The 24736-nt window shown below is 40.1% G+C and overlaps 1 protein-coding gene across 1 annotated transcript in view; it reads left to right on the top strand.

Annotated features, from left to right (window-relative positions):
• Positions 1-1499: 1499 nt before the first annotated feature.
• The window catches only part of LYRM2 (LYR motif containing 2), a 102341-nt gene continuing 79104 nt past the window's right edge, over positions 1500-24736 (top strand). The window contains exon 1 of the mRNA XM_044067168.1: positions 1500-1602. Within this exon, the coding sequence (XP_043923103.1) occupies positions 1564-1602 (39 nt within the window). The 5' untranslated portion in view covers positions 1500-1563. The remainder of the gene's footprint in view (positions 1603-24736) is intronic.

Here is a 24736-nt window from a genome sequence, read left to right as displayed (position 1 = left end):
GGATCATATTAATTCATTAAAAGATCATCTTTATAAGTAAAGCCAGCATATTGTAACCATCCTATGACCTTCCTAGTTGAAGTTGTTAGCATACCTCTCAAGTGTACCTCATTACAAGGAACGTACCTCATTTGGGGTCCTAAAAAGTTCATGTTCCTCAAAGTTCCTCGATGTTCCACATTAAAAGACTCTGTCACACATTCAGTGTTAGGAATTTTTTTAAGTGAAATCCATGGTAAACAGAAATTAATCATATTAATTCATTAAAAGATCTTTATAAGTAAAACCAGCATATTTTAACCATCCTATGACCTTCCTAGTTGAAGTTAGTAAGTCATTAGAATGTGTTCCACATTTTGCCCATTTGTTCCACATTATGAGTAGAGTTGAGTGTAATCATTTTAGCCTCTGGTTTGCTAATTTGCATATGAGCAAAATAAAATCCATTTTTCCTCTTCATCCTGGACGGGACGGGAATGGGGCACTTCGTCTGACTCTGGACAGTCACAGTCAGTCCCCAAATATTGATTTTATTGGGAGCAAGGGCTGGAACTTCGATAGAGCCTTGGGAAAGCAGGGGTTTGTAGCCTGGGTCCGGTCAACACAAAAATCTTCGGGGAGAAGAAGACTGAAGAGGGGTGTCTTGTGTATAGGAGTCTGTTGCCCCCGACATTTCAATAACTCGATACTATACTTGCTGATTTGATTAAAAAGTCACCAGCATGCCCCACGTCCCGGAAAATACTTCATGAATATTCAATGCACACAGTGCCATGGGGACATGAATATTCATAAAAGGGCGTTCTTGTTTTTAGTAGTTGGTTTTATTCGACGAGGGTGGAAGTTGGAACTTAGGCAGAGTTAGTGATACATCCACTGGCGACTTTTTATTACACTACTATGATCTGGTTCTTCATTTTTTTATCAATATTTTCCATGTTTGTTACCACGGTTAACTTTTTTTCGGGGGGCGGCATATCTGCTTTATATTTTCAGCTCTCATCCTCTTACATCAAGAAATCTGGACATAGCCGAAATAATGGGGCCACAAAGGTTCTAAAATGGGGACATATTTTAAATGATGCTCTTAGAAAGTTTCTTGTCATGGATTGTCTGAATTATATGAATTCTGAAACTCGCATATACTTCATTAATTAGTGACTTTAGTCTAACCGTGATTAGCCAGAAAACCAGACATTTTATGAGGAACAGACAAAAAATATGAGGCAAAAAGTAGGACAATTCACTGGTATACGAGGAAGTACTTTAATACTCAACGTCCATATACCTATAACGACACATTTCACAAAGGAACGATTGAGCAATACAAGTATTTACAAACTACTAACTTTAGACCCATAAATAAACATTTCTCTGCTTTAAATGGTAAAAACAATAACCACTTCCCGTTATTGCATTCAGAAACAAACTTCCATTATATTGACACTTCAGTTTCTAAATTGCACAGAATGATGACGTTCAAATTTCTGCTGCGGTGCATGAGTGTGCAGCCTTTCACACACCCACACGTCACTATGATGGATTTTGACGCAGCAGGTCGCCATGGTGCTGTCGAAAGTACCCCATGTAACCTTTAAACAGGTGAGCTGCAGTACAGTCCACTCAATGTTTTCTACTTAACGGTTAATTATATCAAATATTTAAAGTGGAATTCCTGCTTTCCTTAATATTTTTAGTTAAGATAGTTTGCAACTTATTGAAGTTTCTGTTTGTGCAAGACACGTCTATGAATGAGTTGTATCTTCCCTTCTCTCTCAGCAGTGGGAACGGTTACCACCAATTTTCAATTAGTGCACTGATATTATCTGTCTGTTAGCTCAGTATAATTTCTGGTTAAACTGTGTATACTGATTAAAAATTGCTTGTAACCGTTCCCACCGCTGATATATATAGTCCTGTTATTGCTTGCACGGAGCTTTGGATAATCCCGTGTATGCATCGCATCACCTGCTTTTAAGACACTGCCAGTCACACGTAGAATGAGGCAAGCACACTTTATATGCGGAAGTAACACACATCCTAAATAACGTTGTCCTGTGTAATCATTTAACCATACTAATTGTAGACATGGCTCTAGAACGTAGATTTCTAGACTGAGGAACACTACCCCACTTAATGTGGAACAACTTGGCAAAACGTGGACCTTAAGTAGGAAGTTCAAAGAATGGTTAACGTGTTACTTTATGTTCTTTAGGGGAATAAATGTCATTCATAGGTGGGGAATTAATGTCATTCATAGGTTCATGGGCGTTTACTAAGCTAACCACCACAAGGGCCTTTTTAAACCTAGCCATGCACCTCAAATCTCTGACAAGTTCTGATACCCTTGATAAGTGTAAGCATGGACCTGGGAGATGAACCATTTACAGGTTACCTGAGTCCATTAGAGACATATGTGCCAAACCAGGGATGACTTTCTGGTTTTCCATCCAGTTTTCCAAGTTGCATTTGAATTGGGTTAGGGAGGAGCTCTGGTCATAGACTGGGTAGTCTCTGGGATACACACCTATCTCTCCAGCAGGTCATATTTATATCACAGGCAAGATTTAAGTGTTTAGAACAGGTATTTTTGGTGCTGTTTGTTTTGTGGATATGCAGGAGGTCCATCAGAGTGGGGTCTGACAATGTCCTGTATGCCAGGCATAAATCTCCCCTCAAAAGCCTGTAGGAGAAGGAATACAGGGATAAGGCCTTGAGGTGGTCTGCACAGGACATTTTACTTACGCCCTGTATTCTTTTAGTGAGGAACCTCTGTGTACGTTCCAATTGTTGGATATGCCTGATTAGGTACATAACAAAGAGGGCATTGTACTCAGTGATAGGTCTGATGAATGCCGAATACAGTAGAACAATGACTTCCTTGGACTTAGATGCCATACCTTTGTTTATATGTTGTGCAACATAGAATTAGTTCCTCACCACTGTAGACATGTGATGATCAAAGTCTGGATTACTATCTATGTGTGTTGCTAAGTCCCTGACTATTGGGTCAACTCTAAGTGGTGTGTTGTCAGTGTGATAGTTACTAGGGATGGATGTCTTCCCAAAGGATACTATTATGAATTTCTTGGTACTTAGTTTTAGTCCATGGCTCTGGCACCAGTTGTTTGTCTGTGTCAGCCCCTCCTAGAGAACATTTGTAGCAGTGTGAAAGTCGATGACAGCTCCTAATTTGCAATCATCTGCAAATTTAGTCAGCCAGAAACCACTGACATTGGCCTTGACTTCTGAGAAGTAAATGCCAAAAAGGAGTGGTCCAAGGACTGATCCCTGAGGGACTCCACTTGTGACTGGCCTCTTTGTAGAGGTGAACTCCCTAATTCTAACTTCCTGGGTTCTGTCTGTGAGCCAGTTGGCTATCAACCAGGTGAAATACAAGTTTGTACCTAACCTCTTGAGTTTGTCAACAGTGCCTGAGTCGGGTATTGTGTCAGATGCCTTAGCCAGGTCAATGTAGGCAGTGTGAGCAAGTTTGCCCTCATCCATTGCTTTGGTGACCTTCTCAAAGAAGTTCACCAGGTTGAGTAAGCATGATCTGCCCTTGACGAAACCAAACTGGGTTGGATCCAGTGCCTGGAGGTTTACTATATCTCTATTGATCATCTCCATAATAATTCTTTCCATGGCTTTACATGTAAGACTAATGAGACTTATGGGTCTGTAGTTTCCAGGGTCTGTAGATATCCCACATTTGTGCAGATGGATGACTGTTGCCTCTCTCCATTCATGAGGCATGAAACCAGTTTGGAGGCTACAGGTAAACAGTAATTCCAGAGGCCCATATAAGGCATGTTTCATGCTATTAGAAGGCATCCTAGGATTTTGTCTGGGCCCATTGATGCAGTGTTCTTGGTCTTAGAGAGAACATTAAGGACCTGTTCCTTAGTGATAGTAGGGGGAGTTATATTTGATGATATTTGCTGGGGGAAGGTTGAGGGGGAGAGAGGGGTAAAGCTGGAGCCGGATTTATCAGCCAGGAGGCTTGCTATATCTTCTGTCTCCGTATAGGTGGCTCCATTTACAATGAGCTCTGCACACAATTGTGTATTGCCTTTGAGGTTGCAGACATAGCTAAAGAATGCTTTGTGGTTGTCCTTGGCCTGGGAGGGCAAACTTACCTCAAATTTGGCTTTGGTAGACTTTATTTGTCTTCTGAGTTGTTTGTTTAGTTTGATGAGGGTGCTTTTATCCTGCTGGGTGCTGCAACTCCTAATTTTTGCCATGATTTTCGTCCTCCTGTTATATGGCCTATTGATTTTGTGATTCCACCAGGGTGGCTTGTTTTTTGAGCTAGTTCTGTACTTTTCTGGTGGGTATAGCTGTCTCTGTGCAGCTATTAACACGGTTGTACAGGGTTTCTGTGAACAGTTCTGCATAGGCAGCAGTTTTCTCAGGGTTTATGGGGGCTTGAAATTTTGCCAGGCTCTCACTTAATAGCAAGAGGTTAGCCTTAGAATAGTTCCTGAATATTCTTGGTTTAGCTGGGGGTTCAGGTTTTATTTTTACTTTGAAGCAGTCCATTTTGTGGTGTGACCTTACCAGGGAAGGCATTACAGTAGGGGGTGTGCAGCACTCTCCCAAATTAGTGAGGACCAGATCCAGTATGCTTGAACCCTGGGTTGGTGTATTGACTATCTGGTCCAGGGAGTTTGTGTTTACAATGTCCAGGAATCTCTGTGCATGTACATTTGGTGTTTTATAGGATTCCCACTTAATAGTTGGGTAATTAAAGTCACCCATGAATATGGTATTGGGTTGGATGGTTAGTGTTTCTAATAAGTTTAAATACATGGTATGGGTTTCTTGGGTCATAGAGGAGGACCCATAGCTTGCAAGGAAATGGTATTGGATTTTGCCTATGGTGATTTGAACATGGAGCAGCTCAAGTGCATTGTCCTGTTTGACCAGCCTTGAAGTATATTTATTTTTGATGTAAATGGAGAAACCTTCACCTTTAGTCCCTGCCTATGAAGTAGCTGGCCTAAATGTGTGGAAGGCATTATAACCTTGCACTGTTGGTGTGCTCTCCATGGCTTTAAAGCATGTCTCAGTGACCGCAAAGACATCAGCATTCTGTAGGGTAAAAAGAGCTTCTAAGGAGGGAGTTTTTTGTTTAGACTCCTAGCATTGAGCAGTAATACCTTTAGATTTCCTTGGTTGTTTACCATGGATATCAGTTGAAAATACTCTTAACACTCAATGTGTGACCGACACTTTCAACGTGTAACAATGAAGAGCATGGGCATTTTAAGACTCAGAATGAGGAGCACTCCATGTAATGAGATACACTTGAAAGGAATGGATGTCACTTGTGTAGCAGTCTACTTACTTCATTGGCGTCTTAAGATCAAATTAAAAAGGAAAAGTCAAATGCATGTAAACATCTTGTCAACAGTAAATGTTATGAAAAAAGTGTAAATATCAAAGCTATTTAGCAAATATCTTCTTCCCAAGAGTAATAGTCATTACACTCACAATCTGTACCTCATTTATATTGTATAAGGAAAATACAGATTTATGTTTCTCTCTAAGTTATCACTAACAACTTTTTCACATCCTAGGCTTATACTGTTAGCAGCACGTTTGTTCAGATTTGATTCTTTACATGATAGTAGGAAAATCCTTTCTGTGTGATGCTTATTGAGATATAGAAATATGAGAAATTATGCTATTTGCATAATTAACTATGTAACCAGCATTTGTCTCAAGCTGCATGCAAGAGGAGCTCCAATACTGATAGAAGAGGAAAAAAAAAGATAATAATGGAAGATACACAGTACTAAGGGGTTACTGGTTAGGGAGGAGGATTACACTGACATGCATTTACATCCTCCCTAAAACTGCTGTAGTGGAGCATAAGAAAATGTGGGGAGAAATAATCAGCTTTCAGCAAGGAATATTACTTATAGGTGGAGACTGGAATTTGGTTTGCGATAGTGAATATGTGTCTGGGGGGGGCCTAGAAGGGATAATATAACAAGGGAGGGTAGATTTTTGAAGAAGTTTAGGAAAATGCTTGGCATGGAAGATGTGAATTCAGTACTATGAGTTTGGAGTGAATTTACATATTACTCACCAAGATACAAAAACTGTGCTAGGCTAGATAGATTTTATATTGAAGGTCTTAAAACGCACCCAATAAGTATTTCAGATCATACACCAATAATAATTAAAATAAAAACGCAAGGTAATGAAATGAAAATGAGACACTGGCGCTTCTCACCTAACGGTTGAAAAGAGAGGAATTTAAGGAATGGGTTGTGAACTTATTTCAGGAGCTACTAGAGAAGACAGATTTGTCTTCTGAAAAACATAGCTAAGGAGTGGGATAAAATTAAAGTGAAGTTTAAAACTAGGTTGGAAATAAAAGAAAGGGAGATATGGCTAAAAGTTATTTAGAGGGATTGACAAATGTTAAAGTATTGCAAAATAGCGGGAAATCTCTCAGAACAAGAAAAGGAGCAACTGCAGAATGCTAAACAGAAAATAAGGGATTACCTCAATAATATGCATGAGTTTAGAAAGGTTGCTGTTAAGCAACTGTTTTTTGATAATAATTCTAGAGCACAAAAACTCTTAGCACCATAATTCAGGCAAGGTGGTTGCTCTGCACCCTTGATGTTTCTGCATTGTACACCAGCATTCCTCACTGGGCGGGGCTGGAAGTATTAGAATACTGGTTATACCAACCGGGTTTCAACACTTTTCTACTTTGCTTAGCCGAACACATTCTTACCAAGAACGTGTTCTATTACCAGAACAAATGCTACTTACAAATACAAGGCACTGCTATGGGAGCCTCATTTGCTCCCATATATGCGGACTTATTCATGGCCCACATTGAGGAACAGCTCATCTATGACAACTCGCATAATATTTATCTTGATGAGATTGATATTTGGAGGAGATACTTGGATGACTGCTGGCTAGTATGGAGATCGGACCCTGATTATCTTACGGAGTTTGTTGTATACTTAAATGACAACAAATGGGGCATACACTTTACTGTTACCTATGATATAAATAGGATCACTTTTTTGTATGTCTTGGTTATTAGGAACAATGATTATACCCTAACATCAGAATTGTATCGCAAATACCCCAATATAGCTCCCTTCTCCATGCTGCCAGCTTTCACCCTCCACATATATGCAGAAACATCCCCAAATCACAATTTTTGCATATGAAACGTATATGTTCAAGTGATGCTACTTATCAGGTATATCAAGAAGACCTTACCACTAGATTCAGGAATAGAGGCTACAAAATGGGGAACATCTTTCAGGCCAGGCATTGGGTGGCTAATCATGACAGGCAGGATCTCTTAACATATAGGGACAAGACTATGAATAAAGATTCAACCATCCGACTGGTCACTACGTATGGAAGGAACACTGATGTCCTACTCAATAGTGTCTGTAGACATTGGAACATACTTTTGGCAGATACCAAAATATGCGAGTTTCTGGATGACAGATGCCATTTCTCTTTCAGGAGAGTCAAAAATCTGGGCTCATTCTTAAATCTTTATAAACATGGTTGGAGAAGTAAAGGTGACTCTATACAAACCACTCTTGTGGGGGACCAACTCAAGGGATGTTTTCCCTGTGTCCATTGTACTCATTGCAGAAGGGTGATGAAGACATGCCAGTTCAGCAGCAAAAATACTGGGCAAGTATTTGATATTTTCTTTTTTGCAAACTGTCAGACTGACTGGGTGATATATTTGGTTATCTGCACTTGCTCTGCATTTCATGTGGGACAAACGTCTAGGCCTTTAAAATTCAGAATCTCTGAACATTTAAGTGACATCAGACACAAGAAGCTCACAAATGCTGTATACAAACACACTGGGGTACATAAGAATGCATCCTTCACCTTTACTGTGATAGACAAAATTATTGGACAGAGAACAAATAAATCAGGTTGGCATCAGATATTAAATAACAAAGAGAAGAAATGGATCATCAAACTGGGGGCACTGTTTTCACCAGGGCTTAATGAATACCTTTAATTGGTATGGTTAACTGAGTAATTAATTCACTAAGTTGGAGCATCATTTAGTGGTAACGTATAAAAAGGAGAACAAGTGAATATGTCTCTACTGCACTGAAGAAGGCTTTGTAATTTTTACAGCTGAAACCGGTCTGTTTTTTCTCTTTTTTTATGCCTTTGTGCTAATAAACGGTTTATGCTACAGTCTGCTGCCTCTAATTTTTCTAGTGCTATAAGGTCTTTTTGGAGCCGTGCAGTTGCAGTACTTGCAGGGGCTGCCTTATCTACGGGGTATTTTAGAGCAATACAGTTAAGTCTCTTATATATAGCACAGGCAGAAAACTATAATTCATGGTGGAAAGGGATGGTGGTGACGCAGGGAGGAAGCTCAGAAATAAGGAGAGATTGGGATTTTGGATGCAAACTCTTAAGGAGAACCACCAAAATCATACAGAGTATTATATTCATGAAATAGAATCAAACCAATACAAGAATGGAGAAAATAGATTTTGCTGATAGGGTTGGCTGTGGTCAGGGATACAAATAATAGACAAGAGGGGACTGGAATTTATTGGAAAAAATTGGAAAAGGAACCAAGGTATTGGGAACAAATAACTAGAAAGGGAAAGGTAATAGAATGGGAAGAGGCCAAAAATGTATTTGGACTGCAGGTTAGAGATCGCCTTCCCTATCAAGGATTGATATCAGAATATAGGCAAAGGGAAAGAAATAGGGAGCCCCTAAATGAAAGACCAGCACTGGCAGAGTTTTTAACAGAATGTAGAACAGAAGCTGCCGTTAAAAAAGGAATAATGAGTAAAGCATATAAAATGCTGCATGATAATTACAAGAATCAATCAGAGGAGCTTAGAAAGGATTGGGAAGAGAGATCGGATAAGAAATTCACAAAGAGACAATGGGGATATATATATATATCCCAAATATGCAACAAAGTCTAGAAGATTTAGGATCTTTGCCTGGAAAGGTTTACATAGGTATTTTTATACCCCAAGTAGACTCCAAAGAATTTTTCCTCAGGTGGATAGTAAATGTTGGAGGTGTGATGGGCAAGAAAGAGGTAGCTGGGAACATATTTTTTGGAGGTGTGATGAGCTAGCAGATCTTTGGGATTCCCTGTGGGCTGCTCTGTTGGAGATGCTGAGTGGGCAGATTGGACTGACTGGGGAGATGATTATTTTGAGTTATGCTACAGACTCAGAATTGCCTAGACATAATTTAGCCTTGCTGAGTCTAATTATGGTGGCTGCCAAAAAGGCAATTACTAGAAAATGGAAATCAAAGTCTAAACCAACTTTACAAGAAGTAGTGAATATAGCGACATAGATAAAACAACTGGAATTGGGATCTTTAGAAAAGGGAAGGAGCAAACTACATAGAAAAAATGCGAATTGTGGGAAACGTATATGCAGAGCAGGAATGAGGTTTAAGCAGCAGGATTTGAATGAGCTATACAATGCTTAATTGCCAGTGACTATAATGTTTATAAGTGATTAGTATGTTTACAACTACAGTTGTTTCAGTAATGTCTGTGATGTAAGCTGTTTACAACTAAAGTGATTTCATTTTGTATGTTTTTCATTTATATAAATGTAAGATTGCCTTTGTCACATGTGGAAATTTAATAAAGATGTTGAAAAAAAGGCTGTACGATGCAGAGTACAAGTATCAGTAACAAATACTAATGTGATCTAAGCTTTGTCCTGATATCCTGATATCATGCTATAGTTTGTAGGTCAGTTTGCTTTGGAAACCTTAATATTATATCTTCACTGCAATATATCATACATTAACAATCAATTTCATTTTCTTTCATATGTCTTGCCTTTCAATTAAAGGATGTTATTATTTAGTGAGTCACTTAGTTAAGGAAGCCCACCTCAAAAAAAAAAAAAAAAAAAATGGAGTGGGGAGGTTTTCAAGGTAACTGACCAGCGAGTACGTATTTAAGGAAGCTGTCAGTGTGAGTCATCTCTTGGTAAAAAGATCCATGACTAACTCATGCTAAGACACTGTCATTCCTTTATAACATGCATTCATGCTCCCAAGCTGTACTCGACTCTTCTAGATACCTCTTGAACAGCTGATGCCTTTCATGGACTTTATACCAGGCAGGTAAATAACAAAAGTTGACTGCCAGGCCTTTCTTCTGTATCACAGACTGAACACACACCTAGGTTAGGGTGAATTTAGACACACCAATTAACCTACTACATGTCTTTGGGAGGTAGGAAACTGGACTACATGGAGAAAACCCACATGAGCACAAGAAGGCATCCCAGATGAGAATCAAACTGAAGAGCCTCTTGTTATGAAGTGACAATGACATATATGTGTGTGTGTGTGTGTGTGTGTGTGTGTGTGTGTGTGTATATATGGGTCTACCTGAAAATACCGACATGCGAAAACACCGACAACAAAATCACCGACACCACAAAACCGAAAGTTTAAAAACACGAAACTTCACATGCCCGACAAACCACAATCCTGACAGTCAACAAACAAAACAAATTCCCTGTCCAAAAAGCACACACACAACACAAGCACACCAAAAACCTTACAAACCTACACTAAACCTTACATACACAACTATCTATGCACTAACCTTAACCCAAACCCTAAACCTAAGGTCCGTCACTATCGCACACTCACCTGACCCGCGCCCTAACCGTAACTCACTTAAACCGCCCCTAACCCTAATGTCTGTCACTATTGCACACTCACTTGACCCACGCCCTAACCCTAACTCACTTAATCTGCCCCTAACCCTACAGTCCGTCACTATCGCACACTTACCTTAACATGTTGGTGTTTTCAGCATCGGGATTTTCAACTGTCGATCATCTCCGTTGTCGATCTTCCGGTGTTGGTGTTCTCGTCGTCGGCGTTTAGGTCTTTTGGTGTTTTCAAGTAGACCCGTATATATATATATATATATATATATATATATATATATATATATATATTATGTGTGTGTGTTTGTATATATCTTATAAAATTATATAATGAATGGTCAAAATGTTAAATGATTGACACAAAAAATTGACAAAAATACATCAACCATTCTTTATATCAAAAACAATAAACAGTGAAACTCAGCATATTGAAAAAGGAAACAGATTCTTTTCTGATGTATTACCTATAAACCTACCAGATAATCAGCTCAGGTTTGTCTGAATATTGATAGTGTAATTAAAAGGGCTTTCTAAGGAAAATGGCACATTAGAGTTATGGGCAGGGGCAGGATTCAAGTTAGGGTTAGCAGGCATTACAAAGGTGGACCCAGAGGGGTATCTTTCCATAATACTAGCACTACACAAGAAAGGTTGGACACACACACACACACACACACACACACACACACACACACACACACACACACACACCTGAACCTATCCCCTTACCTACCCCTAAGACACTTGCACATAAATTCCCAGCCCAACCGCTTACCTTTGTCACCCAGTACAGCCTTTGCACAAACAGCTTTATGGTCTCTTGGGCAAGACATACAGCAGTTTGCAGCTATATATACATGTATGGATGTGTAATATAGTTTATACCTGATTAGTTTTTGAAGGACGTTAATGCTGATGGTATACTTTTTATAGTAAAGGGAAGCATATTTCATAATATCAGAAAGCATTGTAAAACATGTAAGTGTCCGTGATCAGCCCCAGTGGCTTCTCTCATTCATCCCAAAGGCCCATTTTTTCCTCCAAGGCAAGAGTCAGCTCCCTTCATTATCCCTTCTGTGTGGGACCCCTATGGTCCATTCATTCCTAATTAAGGTGACAGCCTCTTGGGCCTATTTGTTCTTTGGAGGTGAAGGTTCAGGTGGAAGGGAACTGACCAGACTTCCAGTAAAGCAGACTCCCCCACCCCTAGGTCTAGCATGTCCCTGTAGCAGCTAGTAAGTGCACTTAGTGCAGTACAACAGACGCATGTAACTGGACCTTCATTTGCTCTTGGCATCTCTGTTGGAGTGATCTGCATATGCTTTCTGCCTGTTAGCTGCATAATTGCATGCTTTATCCTTCTGGCTGAGGTCAGTGATGCTGTTGGCCCACTGCTTCCGTCTCCCAGGTGGATGAGCTAGTATTAGACATTCATTTCCATCCTCCTTGCCAGACCAAGCTGCTAACTGAACATTGGTATCTGGGGTGTAGTCAAAGTTTTTATTCCTCTATGGCACAGGGTTGGGCTACTTATTTGTATTATTGATACTTATTTTTAGTATTAGGTTTCCTAATGTGATGTTGGCTTTTCCAATAGTGTATTCCAGGTGTAGACTTTCAAATAATTACACATTGCGTTATAGATCAGGCAGAGGTCACCCGTAAGTTACCAACAAGAAACTGAATGTAATGACAGTTTCTGAAACCTTTCTGAAAAGTGCATGTTTTCCAGTACATATTTGTTCTTGTAAGTAAATGTACCTTCGTCTTTGAAATAGCTTGTTTCAAGTGTTACAAAATGCTGTGCTGTGTTCAGTAATGGGTTGGATTAGTGAGATGTAAAGTGGTACTGTATTACAATGTGGTAGAAAAACTCGGGGCCTCAAAAAGGTCATCTTGGAATATAAATTCTATAATAATGGGGTTCATTGACCCTTGCACCAAACCAACAGTCTATCAAATTTTTTTAGATTTGCTGCTTTCCTTTATGAAATTATTGCCTGGTTCCAAATACAAGCTACCATGAGAAGATTTAACATGTTTCTAGATTAAGTAGTATAGCCTTTGATTTGCATTGATTAAATTAGTATTTCTATAGATCCCATTTCAGACAAATAAAATTCACCCATACTAATGCTGCTAACTTGTCACAGTGTAAACACTGGTATGCAAATATGAGGTCACCTATAGTAAGCCTATAATTGTTTGATATTGCAGGCTGAGTTTAGCCAGCCTTTCATGATAAATAAGATTCCTTACTGACTATATTTACTTTGTAGTCTTTTATATTGTGCTGACCCTAATCTGGTCATTAATTCAATGTAGGTATTTACTGTTATGTTAATAAAACTTTTTTTTTATTTTATTTTAAAGGACATAGTTGTTTAAGGACCATGTGTATAAGAAATCCAGGTAATTCAGTAGCCTTCCATTGTCCTTCAGGTTAGTAGCAACGTTACCAGTCTTGGTGTCATCTGAATGTTTTACAATCCATACTTCATTTGTATTTTGAAACATGGCCTAAAGATTTTGAATAAAAGTGACCTCCATTCTAAGCCCTGTGGGGTGCCTTTATTAAGTATTATGTGAGTGGAAAACATTTTACAAACAATTGCTTGCTATTTATGACCATACAGTTGTTGCAAGTCTGTCTTCTGACAAAACAGTCTACCTCAAGTTCAGAAAGTGCTTGGTGTATGGATGACTGGTACAGAACTGAAGCCCCTCACTTGGTGTACAACAACAAAGAGACCTTAATTAAACACATCAGTCAAATTTGTATGAAGTTACTTAGACGAGAGCAGGCAGTAAAAAAAAAATACACATGTTGACTGATGTTGATTAGCTGTTTAAAAAAAGAAGAGGTTGAAAACAGACTCAAAGGTACTTTTTTCATAACTTCTTCAAGTAGTACTGGTTAAGTAACTTGGTCTGTTTTTAAAACAAATATTACTACAGCCCATCTTCAAATTCCAATACTTGTCTGCAGCCTAAATTTTTCTGGAAGGGAAAAATTAGGCAAGGAGTGCTGCATTATTTTCTATAACTCAAACAAAGATACATTAAAGCTGTCTGAACCAGCAGCTCCATCTGCAGTGACCATATTCTCTTTGACCTTTGAGTAGTTGCAGTCACCTGAAAGTAAATTCTTTAGTTAGGATGGTATTGGTACCATGATTTTTCAACAAAATATTTTACAATAAAAATTTCTGTTAAACGCTTTTGTTAGAGATTGTTGTTCATGCTGGTAGAGGCATTCCTACAAAACAACCATAGTTTAAAAATGCCTTTAAGCTGTAAATTTGTGTTCAAATGTAGATTTCTGTCCCCTCAATTTCTTTCTTAAACTAGATGTAGCCGTAACTTTGTTTGAATGGCAACTTCTGTAGGTTGCTGAACAATACATTTTCCTGCTTACCAAGTGAGACACTTTTTTTCCCCCACTGGGAAGAGGTTTATGACTTTCTTGTATATTCCCTCTGTGCACATATATTTTTAGCATTGCATGTATTTGCTTGTAAAATTGGTCAAACAATTCCTTATGCGGAAAGGAGTCAATGATCCTTGCCAGAATCATGCTTTAAATTCCAGTAAATACTGCAAAAGTCGGCATTGTAAAACCTAGCAGAAACAGCCTGTGAGTTGCATACTATAGTAATAAATTACTTGCTTTTGCTAAGGTTATCTGAATTTACAAATTCAAGTTCAGTGTAACATGGGCACCTTGGACAACTGAACAGATCCATGTCACATTACAAATATTGTGTAACCTTATAAGTAATTTCACTTGAGATTAATTCCTGTTGATGCTGACTTTAAAAATTTCTTTCACAAATGGCTTAGGCTAGGTCAGTGTTTCCCAAGAGATATCGGTGCAGTCAGATCACTAGTTATAAACAGATGATGCTTTTATAAACATTTTCTCCATTTGTTTACAGAATTTGCATTTCCAAAGTAATTCAATTTAGGAGTTCTGTGAAAGGATGCTATATCAGTCAGTGTGATTTGGACAGATATTTACACCTGTGATTTCACTAGTACTGTTGACAAATATGGTGGAAGTGCCAATGAAATCTGAGATACTCCACCACCAGTAGTGTTTTCTGTGTACTTATCATAACCATTAGATTCCTGTAGTGGGAGTGGAGGGTCTGATGTCATAATAATACAAATAAAATGTAATGCATATTAACAAGAACAAATACATAGAAGGCAAATGCTAAGACTGCAGATATAAACTATTTAAAACTAGTAGTGCCAGGTTTATGATCATTCTATGTTAAAGAACATAAATGAAGCTCAAGAGAAAAAGCCCCCCTCCCTCACCATTAAATAACCTTAGATAATCATCGTAATTATTTTCCATCACGAGGGATTGGATAAAATCCTGCAGTCTTCCTTTCTCAGTCCGCAGGAAACGGCAAGTGACTTTTTTCCTTTTTTCTTTTGTAGATGGACTGGGGTGAAACACATCATCATCATCATCAACCACCTTCTTTCCATTTTCTGCATGGGGTTGGGATGTCATGTTAACTGTCTCCATATCTCTCAATTGAATGCCACACTCCTGCCTTCTTTGACACTCGTGCATGACTGTCACAGATCTTCTCTCACACAATCCATCCACCTCTTTGCTGGATGCCCTCGTTTCCTCATACCGTCTTCCTCTCTGTCCCAAATCATCTTCACAAGATTGTTTTCTGCACATGCCCAAACCACTGTAATCTGTTCTCTTTGATCTATTCTGCAATTGGAGCTACTTTGGCTTCTGCTCTTATGTCCTCATTTCTTCAGCTGTCCCACAGTACATCCTACCATCCTTCTCAAGCACATCATTTCCATCTCCTCTAGCTTTCTCATCTGCTCTGCCTTTACTGCCCAGGTTTTGTGCCATACAATAGTACTGGCCACGCCACTGTTTTGTACACCTTACTTTTCAGTTTCTTTGGTATTCTTCTGTTATACACTACACCTGACATTGTATGCCAGTTGTCTGCAGCCCCTCTGATTCTGATTCTGGCTTAGAACTCTTCATTCAGACCTTCCTTCTCCTCAAACCACCCCCTCCCAGAAACTTGGAAGCTGCTAACCTGTTCCACCATTTTCCCTTCTATCTCAATTCTTAGCTTCTTCTGATTTCCCCATTTTGCTGGGGTGAAACACATAGCCCAGTGAAATTTGTGAATCAAAGTACCGTAAGGGAAAATCATGTTTCTAAATTTACTATCTGATGTTAATCTTCGTTCATTCCTTACTGATGGGTTATCAGTTCCGTCCTCAGAACCGAGCCGGCCAATATCAAGCTCACGTCAGCCAAAAACTCTCGAGCCAAGATCCTACCCAGAATGCTCTCCTCCCTTTTACCTCAGATCTCGTTTGCTGCATTGCTGAACAGCCGTGTCAATCCACTTTCTCAGCTGTCTAATTTTTTTGAAAACTTCTATATTGTTATTACTCAGAAGTTTACTCCTTTAATATTTTCCTACCCTATTGCACACTTTAGACTCTCTCCCTTTAGTCTTTTCCCTTTATTACCCTCTTTTCTTACCTTGTGGTAATTCTCCATTACCATCGTTGGTAATCCTTCCTTTTCTCTTTTTACCCTTTTCTTGGGTAGCTGTTATTCTTCCTTTTGATACGGTGCTTCTTATCCACACCAGTTATGTCAGATAAGAAAAGTTCAGTTGGTTTCAAGCAGTGCAAGGATTGCAGCCGTAAGTTACCGCTTTCCGATGGCCATGACTTGTGTCTACTGTCTTAATGTCTCCTACTAGACTGTGGATCCTCCATGTGGGATTTGTAAAAATTTCTCTACCAAGACTCTCAATGAGAGGAAGAATAAGTTAATTTTGAAAGATCTCCTCAAGTCTCCTTTCTCTGAGGCTATTTCTGGGTCGGAGGGCTCAAACCCTCCTGTTAAACCCCGCAAGAGGTGTTCTTCCTCTTCTTCATTGAAGTCACTCTCTTCTTCTCTCTCTGGAGATGGTAGGGAGTCGACTCACAAGAAGGTGAAATTGATTACTACTTCGGTACTGCCCCCTGTGACCCTGTCGGCTCCAGGCTCGACACCGCCCCAAATGATTTTGACTACAGCCATGTCTCCTTTATCGATACCAGCACCGAAGTTCCCAGTGCAGACAACTATGGTTCTGACAGTTCTGTCGCAACCCCTAATGGCACCGTCAATACAGGTTCAGTCCCCTTCAGCACAGTTGGTACAGTCACCTTCGGCTCCAAGTATGACTCTTCTGTACTCCACGGTGCAGACATTTTCGGCACTGACATGTGCTTTGGTGCAGTCCTTCTCTGCACTGTCCTCTTTGCCGGTGCAGACACTTTCCACTACGGCACCATACCCTTCGGGGCAGACCTTTGCCTTTACAGTGCAGACACCTTCAACTACTACGGCGCTGACATCTTCGGCACAGATTTTGTCCACACCATTTTCTTCAGTGCAGACTTCCTCAGCTCCGAGCTCTGCACCTATTGAATTAGCAAGGACCAAATATTCCCCTTCACTGGATCCTTTTGCTAGCAGTCAGTATAGTCCTTTCCTAGAAAGGCCAGAATCGCCATCTGCTTTCTCCATGAGGTCAACCAAGAGTCTTTCTGAACAGGATGTGTTGCGGCTTGTTGACCAGTTGCTTGTGGCCAGAGGTCTCTCTCAACCATCAAAGTCCATGTTCCCTCATTCAGGTGAGCGTATATTGCCTCAAACCCCAACGTATACTTCTCCTTCGACTTCCACTCAAGTCTCGAAGCCTATTACTCTGACAGCAGCTTCCCTCCCTCCGACTCCAATAGTGGAACTCACTTTGGAACCAGAGTCATTCTTGTGGCCTTCGGTGCACTGGGCATCGGGCTCTTCTCAGGCCAGTGGCTGTGCCGTTGAGGAAGGCATTCCTGGCTCCACGCCGATTTTTTTCTATGGCACCTTCCAGGGATGCTCTGTCTCTTATGGTTCACGGTCCTCTTGAGACTCCTGGTCTGGGGGCGGGCTCGTCAGGGTGGGGTGTGACCCCGGTTCCGAGGTTGTCTTGCTTGGTTTCGGGCTCCCATCCCTCCTTGGGCGGGACAGCCTTCCAGGCCATGGAGAGGGTGCTTGCCTCTGCTAGCAAAGTTCATTTGTCAGAGTCCTCTTCCCTCTCTGTGCCGCAACTGCCACAAGCTTCAACTGCTGGACACCGGGCACAAGAGCCTTAGGTTTCTCCTCCTCAGGAGACCCCCTTTTTGCAGTTATTCCCAGAACCTCCCACTGAGGAAGTACCCCGCAAAGCATCATGTAAGAGGAAACGCATGGACTCCACTGAGGAGTCATTGACTGAAGATACAGATTTTGATGATGGGGAAGGGTCCCCACAGTCACCCTCTGATGAGGTGTCTTTTGGTGACATCCTTGAGATCCTTGGACAGAGGGGTGACTGGAAGCCCTCTAATCCTTCCTCTGAGGAATCTGTATTCCTGCAGCTTTTCGTGCCCGGCCCCCTACCTCCTGGGTCACCCCCCCTGTCAATGAGCTCATCCAGCAGCGCACATGGAAGGCTCCTGACACCATGGAAGCGATACCTAAGAGACCAGATAAAATATTATCGCCCCCAGCTGACAGTCACAAGGTCTTCCAGTAGATGCTATGGGGGGAGAGGATAAGCATAAAGTAGACCGAGGGCCAAATGTGGACTAGAGCATCCCTTGGTGACTGTCCCCGGGGGTGGGATCAGGGCAAAGTAGTTGCTGCACTTGTAGTTGGTTGGGGAGGCAAATAGGTCACAGCAAGGCTGGCCCCAGCGGTTGAAGATTTTTGCCGCTATCAGAGGATTGAGGGACCACTCATAAGGCTGTAGAATGCACCTGCTCAATTTGTCCGCTATCATGTTGGAGCTCCCGGGAATGTGCATTGCAGTCAGAAAGAGGTTGTGAGCTATCGCCCATTGCCATATTCTCAAGGCCTCTTGGCATAACGGGTAAGAGCTGGTGCCCCCTTGTTTGTTGATGTACCAGACCACTGACATGTTGTCTGATTGGATTGCAATAGTCCCTGATGGAAGGATGGAGTGAAATGATTGCAACGCTAGAAGCACTGCCCTCAGTTCTAGGACATTGATATGCAAAAGGGCCTGTGTCTCCGACCAGGTGCCTTGGACCGAGTTTCCCTGACATAGTCCCCTCCCCATCAGGGAGGCATCCGTGGTTAGCAGCTTTCCATGCTAAGGCTGCAAATTGGGCCAAATCTCATACCTTTGTTCTTCATTACAAATTGGACTTGGCCTCCAGAGGTAGAGGTTCCTTTGGCTCCATGGTGCTCAGGAATGTCCTTCCATGGGGGCCACCCAGGAATACAGGTAGCTGGGGACTCTGTCCAATCAGTAAAGAATGAATGAAGATTAACAACATCAGATAAAGAATTTATGTCTTACCATAATGTTCCATCTGTGTTGTTGATCTTCGTTCATTCATTACTTCCCACCCTCCGTCCCCCATCCGGAGGTTCTTTGTTGATCTCATGTACTCCTTTCTTGTAGGTCTGTTATGACCAGAGGTAGCCTGTACTTTTTGCTGTCAACTTACAAACTCCAATCTGAGGTAACAGGGAGTAGAGCATTCTGGGTAGGACCTTGGCTTGAGAGTTTTTGGCTGACACGAGCTTGATATTGACTGGCTCGGTTCCTAGTACGGAACCGATAACCCATCCGTAATGAATGAATGAAGATCAGCAACACAGATGGAACATTATGGTAAGACATAACTTCTCTTTTTCGTTATCTTAGGAAAAGAACTACGACTATGAGGAAACTTCCCTTAAGCAGTACTACAGTTTTAATATATCTGTAATCTTTTTCAGTAAGCATTAGTTCTTCTTCTGAAGAGTATTATTTTTCTGCAGATGTATAACATTGTAGATATTGTAGCCTTAGTGAGTTACTTTTGGTGACTGGCTCTAGGCAAATGGGATCTAGCCTCCTGGCAGTGAGGAATGTCACATTTGATTAAGGGGTCAATGAGTTAAAGACATGGTTAGTAGAAACTTAACTTATTGAAGATAGTGAGAAACATTGCTCTGACAAAATATAACTGCTCTGACATAAAAAAAAAAAAAACTAAAATAGAAAAAAATAAACAGTAACAAAAAATGAATAAATGGAATATCTAGGGTCTATTTTGTTTGATGCATGAAATGTCATGTACCGTAAGTTTAGGGAAGCAAATTTCACTCATTACAAAACTGATTCCTAAATCTATTTTAAAAGGTATTTTGTGCATATGCGTACGTGTATGTATATATGTATGTTTCTGTACAGACTTATATTATACACATTTATGTGTGAGTATATACAAAGATGTGTACTTGGACAGTTGTATAGTAGTTTATTTCTTTTGACTATTAGCTTGCTTAACTTTTATCAGCTTCTTCGATCATTGCCTTATCAGGTTACTTTTTCTGTACCTGCACTGACCAGTACCCCATTGATGCTTTCATGGAACAGCCATAGAGGCCTTCATCAAGTGATCAGGAAGGCTGGAGGTTGGTTTACCTTTAGTATTGTAAGCCTACCCAACCTCCCAGGACAGTGTTACCAGGTTGCCTCTCAGAGTGTTTGTGTCCATGTGATATTCAGGCTGAGGACAACATTGGAGGTCAGATGTATGTTACTTCTGAGTACCTGCATGTTACCCACCTCACAATGTGCATTAAAGTTTGGCAGTGCAGCAAAAAGAGAATTCTTCATTGAGATGGAAACACAAACCAGCAATTTTCTCAGCATGTCTCCCACAGTTAACTTTGTCAGAATCAGTGTTGCTAATTAAATCAGGATTAGTTGTATAACACCTGACAGTAGAATTCTACTGCCAGTGAAGGAAGCCAGTCTGTGTATCGTTCTCCTACAGTATAGTGCAGGCCCTGACCTATGGAACTACAGCACTAGTCCAGTGGACAGCTGTCCAGCAGACAACAATGCAAAAAATGCACATACGCTTGAACTAAGGATGTGCTTCATTGGGTTAGTTCTCTTTTCCTCAAGGCACAACGATTCTTGTGTTGACAGTATTGAGTAAGGTAGTATAGGAGGCAACAGATCTGAAGCAGGATTATGAGACTGTCGTTTTACCCTTTTATGTTCAGTACGTAGCAAGAGAGTTTAGTGAAAGGACTGTTGCTATATTTCACAATGGCTGGAGATGGAATAATGTTACATTAGCAAATACTTTAACACATTTTTCCAGGTTGCCATCTGGAGAACACTCCAGTTGATGGAAGATAATCAGTTTGTAGAGTTCACTAAGTGTTCCTTTTTCCTTGCTTCTACCTGTTCTGCATATTTCAGACACATTTAAATGCCTATGCCCTGTACACTGTCAGTTTCTCTATTTCGATATTACAGGGCTCCACTGTTTTGTTTTGTAAGCAAAAGTACTTTATAATGTCATGGTTAATTCTACACTCATGGCCTTGCCTCCCTCCTGTTTCTCTTTCCATGTTGACTGCACTCCCATTACTTGACCCCCTAATGGAACACTGAGTCCATATCTTGTTCATCTGTCTTCTCCATACTGTAGATGGCCATTGTTTTCAGACTTTCCTCATATTTCATATTCTTATCTTCCTATCCATTTTTGCACTCCTCATTCTCACCTTCCACCACAGTTATACCTTTCTTTGTATGCCTCTAGAACTGCACATATTGCTTCAGCTGTGACCTGCTCCTCTGAGTCCAGTCTCTCACTTTGTAGTCCAGCATCATATTGGTCTTCTCCTGTTGACACTGCTGCATGACTGAGAATATGGGTGAACAGCACTGCTTTGTATCCCCCCCACTTATCCTGCTGAGCTCTTTTACTCCAGTGTCATTTAATCTTTAAATATAAAAAACATTTTCTACCATCTCTCTATCTACTATGCTGGATTTACTACTACTTACTGAACTATGATACCCTCTCCCTGATTATTATGCTAGCTTTGGTGTCATCAACAAAACGATTAAGCTTGTTGTCCACTTCCCTACTTACATCAGATAGTAAATCTGCTGAATAGAGGCAGTCCCAGTACTTGGTCCTTTTGTACATCAACCTTCTATTTCCCGTATGTAAACACTACCTCTCAAAAGTGGAACAAATGGACAAAGTGTGAACACTTCCTAACAACTTAAACTGGGAAGCTCACAAGATGGTAAAATGTTATTTTATACTGATAAAACATTCTTTAGATGTGTTAATATGATCCATTATTACTTAATGGATATTGGTTAAAAAAACCTCAACACCGAATGTGTGACATACCCTTTCATGTAGAACTTTGAGGAACATGTACTTTGAGGTTACTAGGCTATTGACCCTGAGGCCCTTATAAGCCTAGCCAAGAGTTTAGCCCATGTTTAGACAAGTCAGCACCCGATGCCCCTGTCCAGGAAGGGACATGGGTGGAATCCCAGGGGTGTATTTTCTGTTTCCCATCCAGTTATCCAGATTGTGCTCAAGTCAAAACGAGAAAACGATTTACATTCCTCATAATGAGGGACATCAGTGGTTACTGGTTTCTCACCCACACCCCATCTCTTTACTACCCGTTGTCTCAAGTAAGCAATGAAATTTTGAATCCACCTAACCCTCTTAGATCTCACGTTGTCTTCTCCTCCTTCTCAGTGTCATGAATGTCACTGTGTTTAGAGGACTTGCTGAAGTCCAGTCTTAAAATATTCAAAGGTATCTTGCCCATCAAAGTAAGTAAATTGATTTAGCAACATTGTTAAATTTCAGGTTCTTTAGCGGGAAGAATGGCCAGCAGTTTTGGCATAAGCTAACAAAATATTTAGGAAAAAAAAAACATTATTATGCCTCCTGATGAAGTATAACATGGAAGTACTGGTACCTTCAAACATAATTAGAGTAAAAATGAGCAGAGAGCTAAGCATATTTGTTCCTTGTATCATGCACTCCTATAAATACAAACCTTCCATAACTTTAGTAAATTAGCTTAAAGGCACTACAGCCTTGTCACAATCTGCTGTGTTAGCAAGCTGCAGGTTATAGCTAGTTATGTTGTGACATAAAAATAAAGTTATTTAAATGTCTGTGCTGCACTGTAGCTGCTGTACTACTACACAGATGTGAGTCATCAGTCTTGCATATCACAAATCTTCATGAATGCTCCCTGCCAGCACTACCATATATTCAAGGGCAACATGATGCCATCATGTTTACATCGAACGTTATTGACACTCCATTATATTTCATGGAAATGCTCAACATTCCACCAGCTATGTAGTGCTAAGGGCTAGACAACCTGTGATAGTAACCATACCACTGGAGGAGTCAGCCAAGGAGGGTGGAAGGGGTTGGTCATTGGTAGTTTACCCATCCTTTTATTTTTAGTTAGACCTTTATTCAGATGCAGCATGGCTCAGTGACAAGATCACATTTTAGTCCAAGCTGGAAGAGAATTGTAAATATACAACTGACCTGCTTTTGTACACTTTCTGCTTTTTTTAAACACCTTTATTAAATTATCTCTTAAGACATAGGTGATCTATATTAACAGAAAAGAAAACAAAGCACTTTAATATTTTTCCATTTAAGTACAATATACATCACAAAAATTTTCTTTGCTACTATCATCAGTCTAACATAAATTGTTGAATTTCTGTCTTCCTTTAAACCTTACTCCTCCTCCTGAACATTATTATGCATGTATTGTGCCAACAGTTTCCCTTTACTTCTGTGTAATTTACTCCTTCCCTTTTCTAAAGATCCCTCTTCCATTTCTTTTGCCTCTTTTTATAAAGTTCAATACCTCAAATTCCGTTGGTGTAGAGCAGCCAGCAGAATCAAACTTAACAAGGTCTTACTATGTCTAGACAATTAAGATCCTGTATCCCAGCTCAAAAAATCATTTCCTTACTTACAGCCATATGCTTACCCAATATTTCTGAGAGAGTACTCTGTAGGGAATTTTTAAAATCTGATAGTTCATTACACTCCCACAATATATGTTCCCAGTTGCATCTTTCTTCATTACACCTCCAAAATGTACTGACTACTTGAGGAAAAATCTTTGAAGCCTGTTTGAGGTATAAAAATACCTGTGCAAACACTTCAGAGCAAAGATCCTAAACCTGGACTTGGTTGCATACTTGGGAGCCATACATTTGTCTTTCTGTTGTTGTTTTTTATAAATTGCCTTTTCAGTCTCTGTTCCCCATCTTTTCTACCTCCTCTGATTTTTGTAGTTGTCATTGTATTTATTTGGCCTATTAAGTATCCATTTTTAACAGATGTTTCTGTTCTAGATTAAACTGAAAATTGTACCAGAGCAGGTCTTGCACTTAAATCCCCATCTCTTTCTATTTGCCTCTACTCTGAGATGAAGTCCTGGTAGGGAAGGCAATCTCTAACCTGTGATCCACATGTCTTCTTTGCCTCATCCCAATTTATTACTCTTCCTGCTTGAGTTATTTGCTGCCAATATCTTGGTTCCTTTGCAAGTTTCTCTAATAAATTCTAGCCCCCTCTTGCCTATTTTCTGTACCCCTACTAGCAGTCATCCCTTTTGGAAAAATCTCCTTTCTCCATTCTCGTAGTGGCTTCGTTCTTAGAGTACTTTCTGCTACTTCATGAATATAATATTCTGTATGGTTGTTGAATTATTCTCCTTAAAGATCTGCATCCAGAATCCCACTCTCTTTCTAGTTCATGAATTTCCCCCTTGCGTCATCATAATCCCTTTCCACTTTGAATTATAACCCTCTGCTTGTGTTATGTATATAAAGCTTAACCGTGTAGCTCTAAACTATCCCTTGTAATCAGGTAAACCTAAACCACCGTGTCCTTTTGGAAGGATCAGCTTATCCCATTTAATTCTTTCTCTCTTTTCCTCCCAAATAAATGTGTTTGATTCTTTATTAATTATTGTCAACAACTTCTCCTCAAGTTGATAAAAGTATGCGTGATCCGTATACAAGACTAAAGTTACTAAAAACATTTTCACTGCTTGTATCTTACCATTCATATCCATAAATAACAGCTTCCAGTTTCTC

The sequence above is a fragment of the Protopterus annectens genome, chromosome 1.part0, assembly GCF_019279795.1.
Source record: "Protopterus annectens isolate FY-2018-M chromosome 1.part0, PAN1.0, whole genome shotgun sequence".
Taxonomy (NCBI): Eukaryota; Metazoa; Chordata; order Ceratodontiformes; family Protopteridae; genus Protopterus; species Protopterus annectens.
Note: the sequence above shows the minus strand (reverse complement) of the source record. Positions and strands in the feature narration are given on the sequence as shown.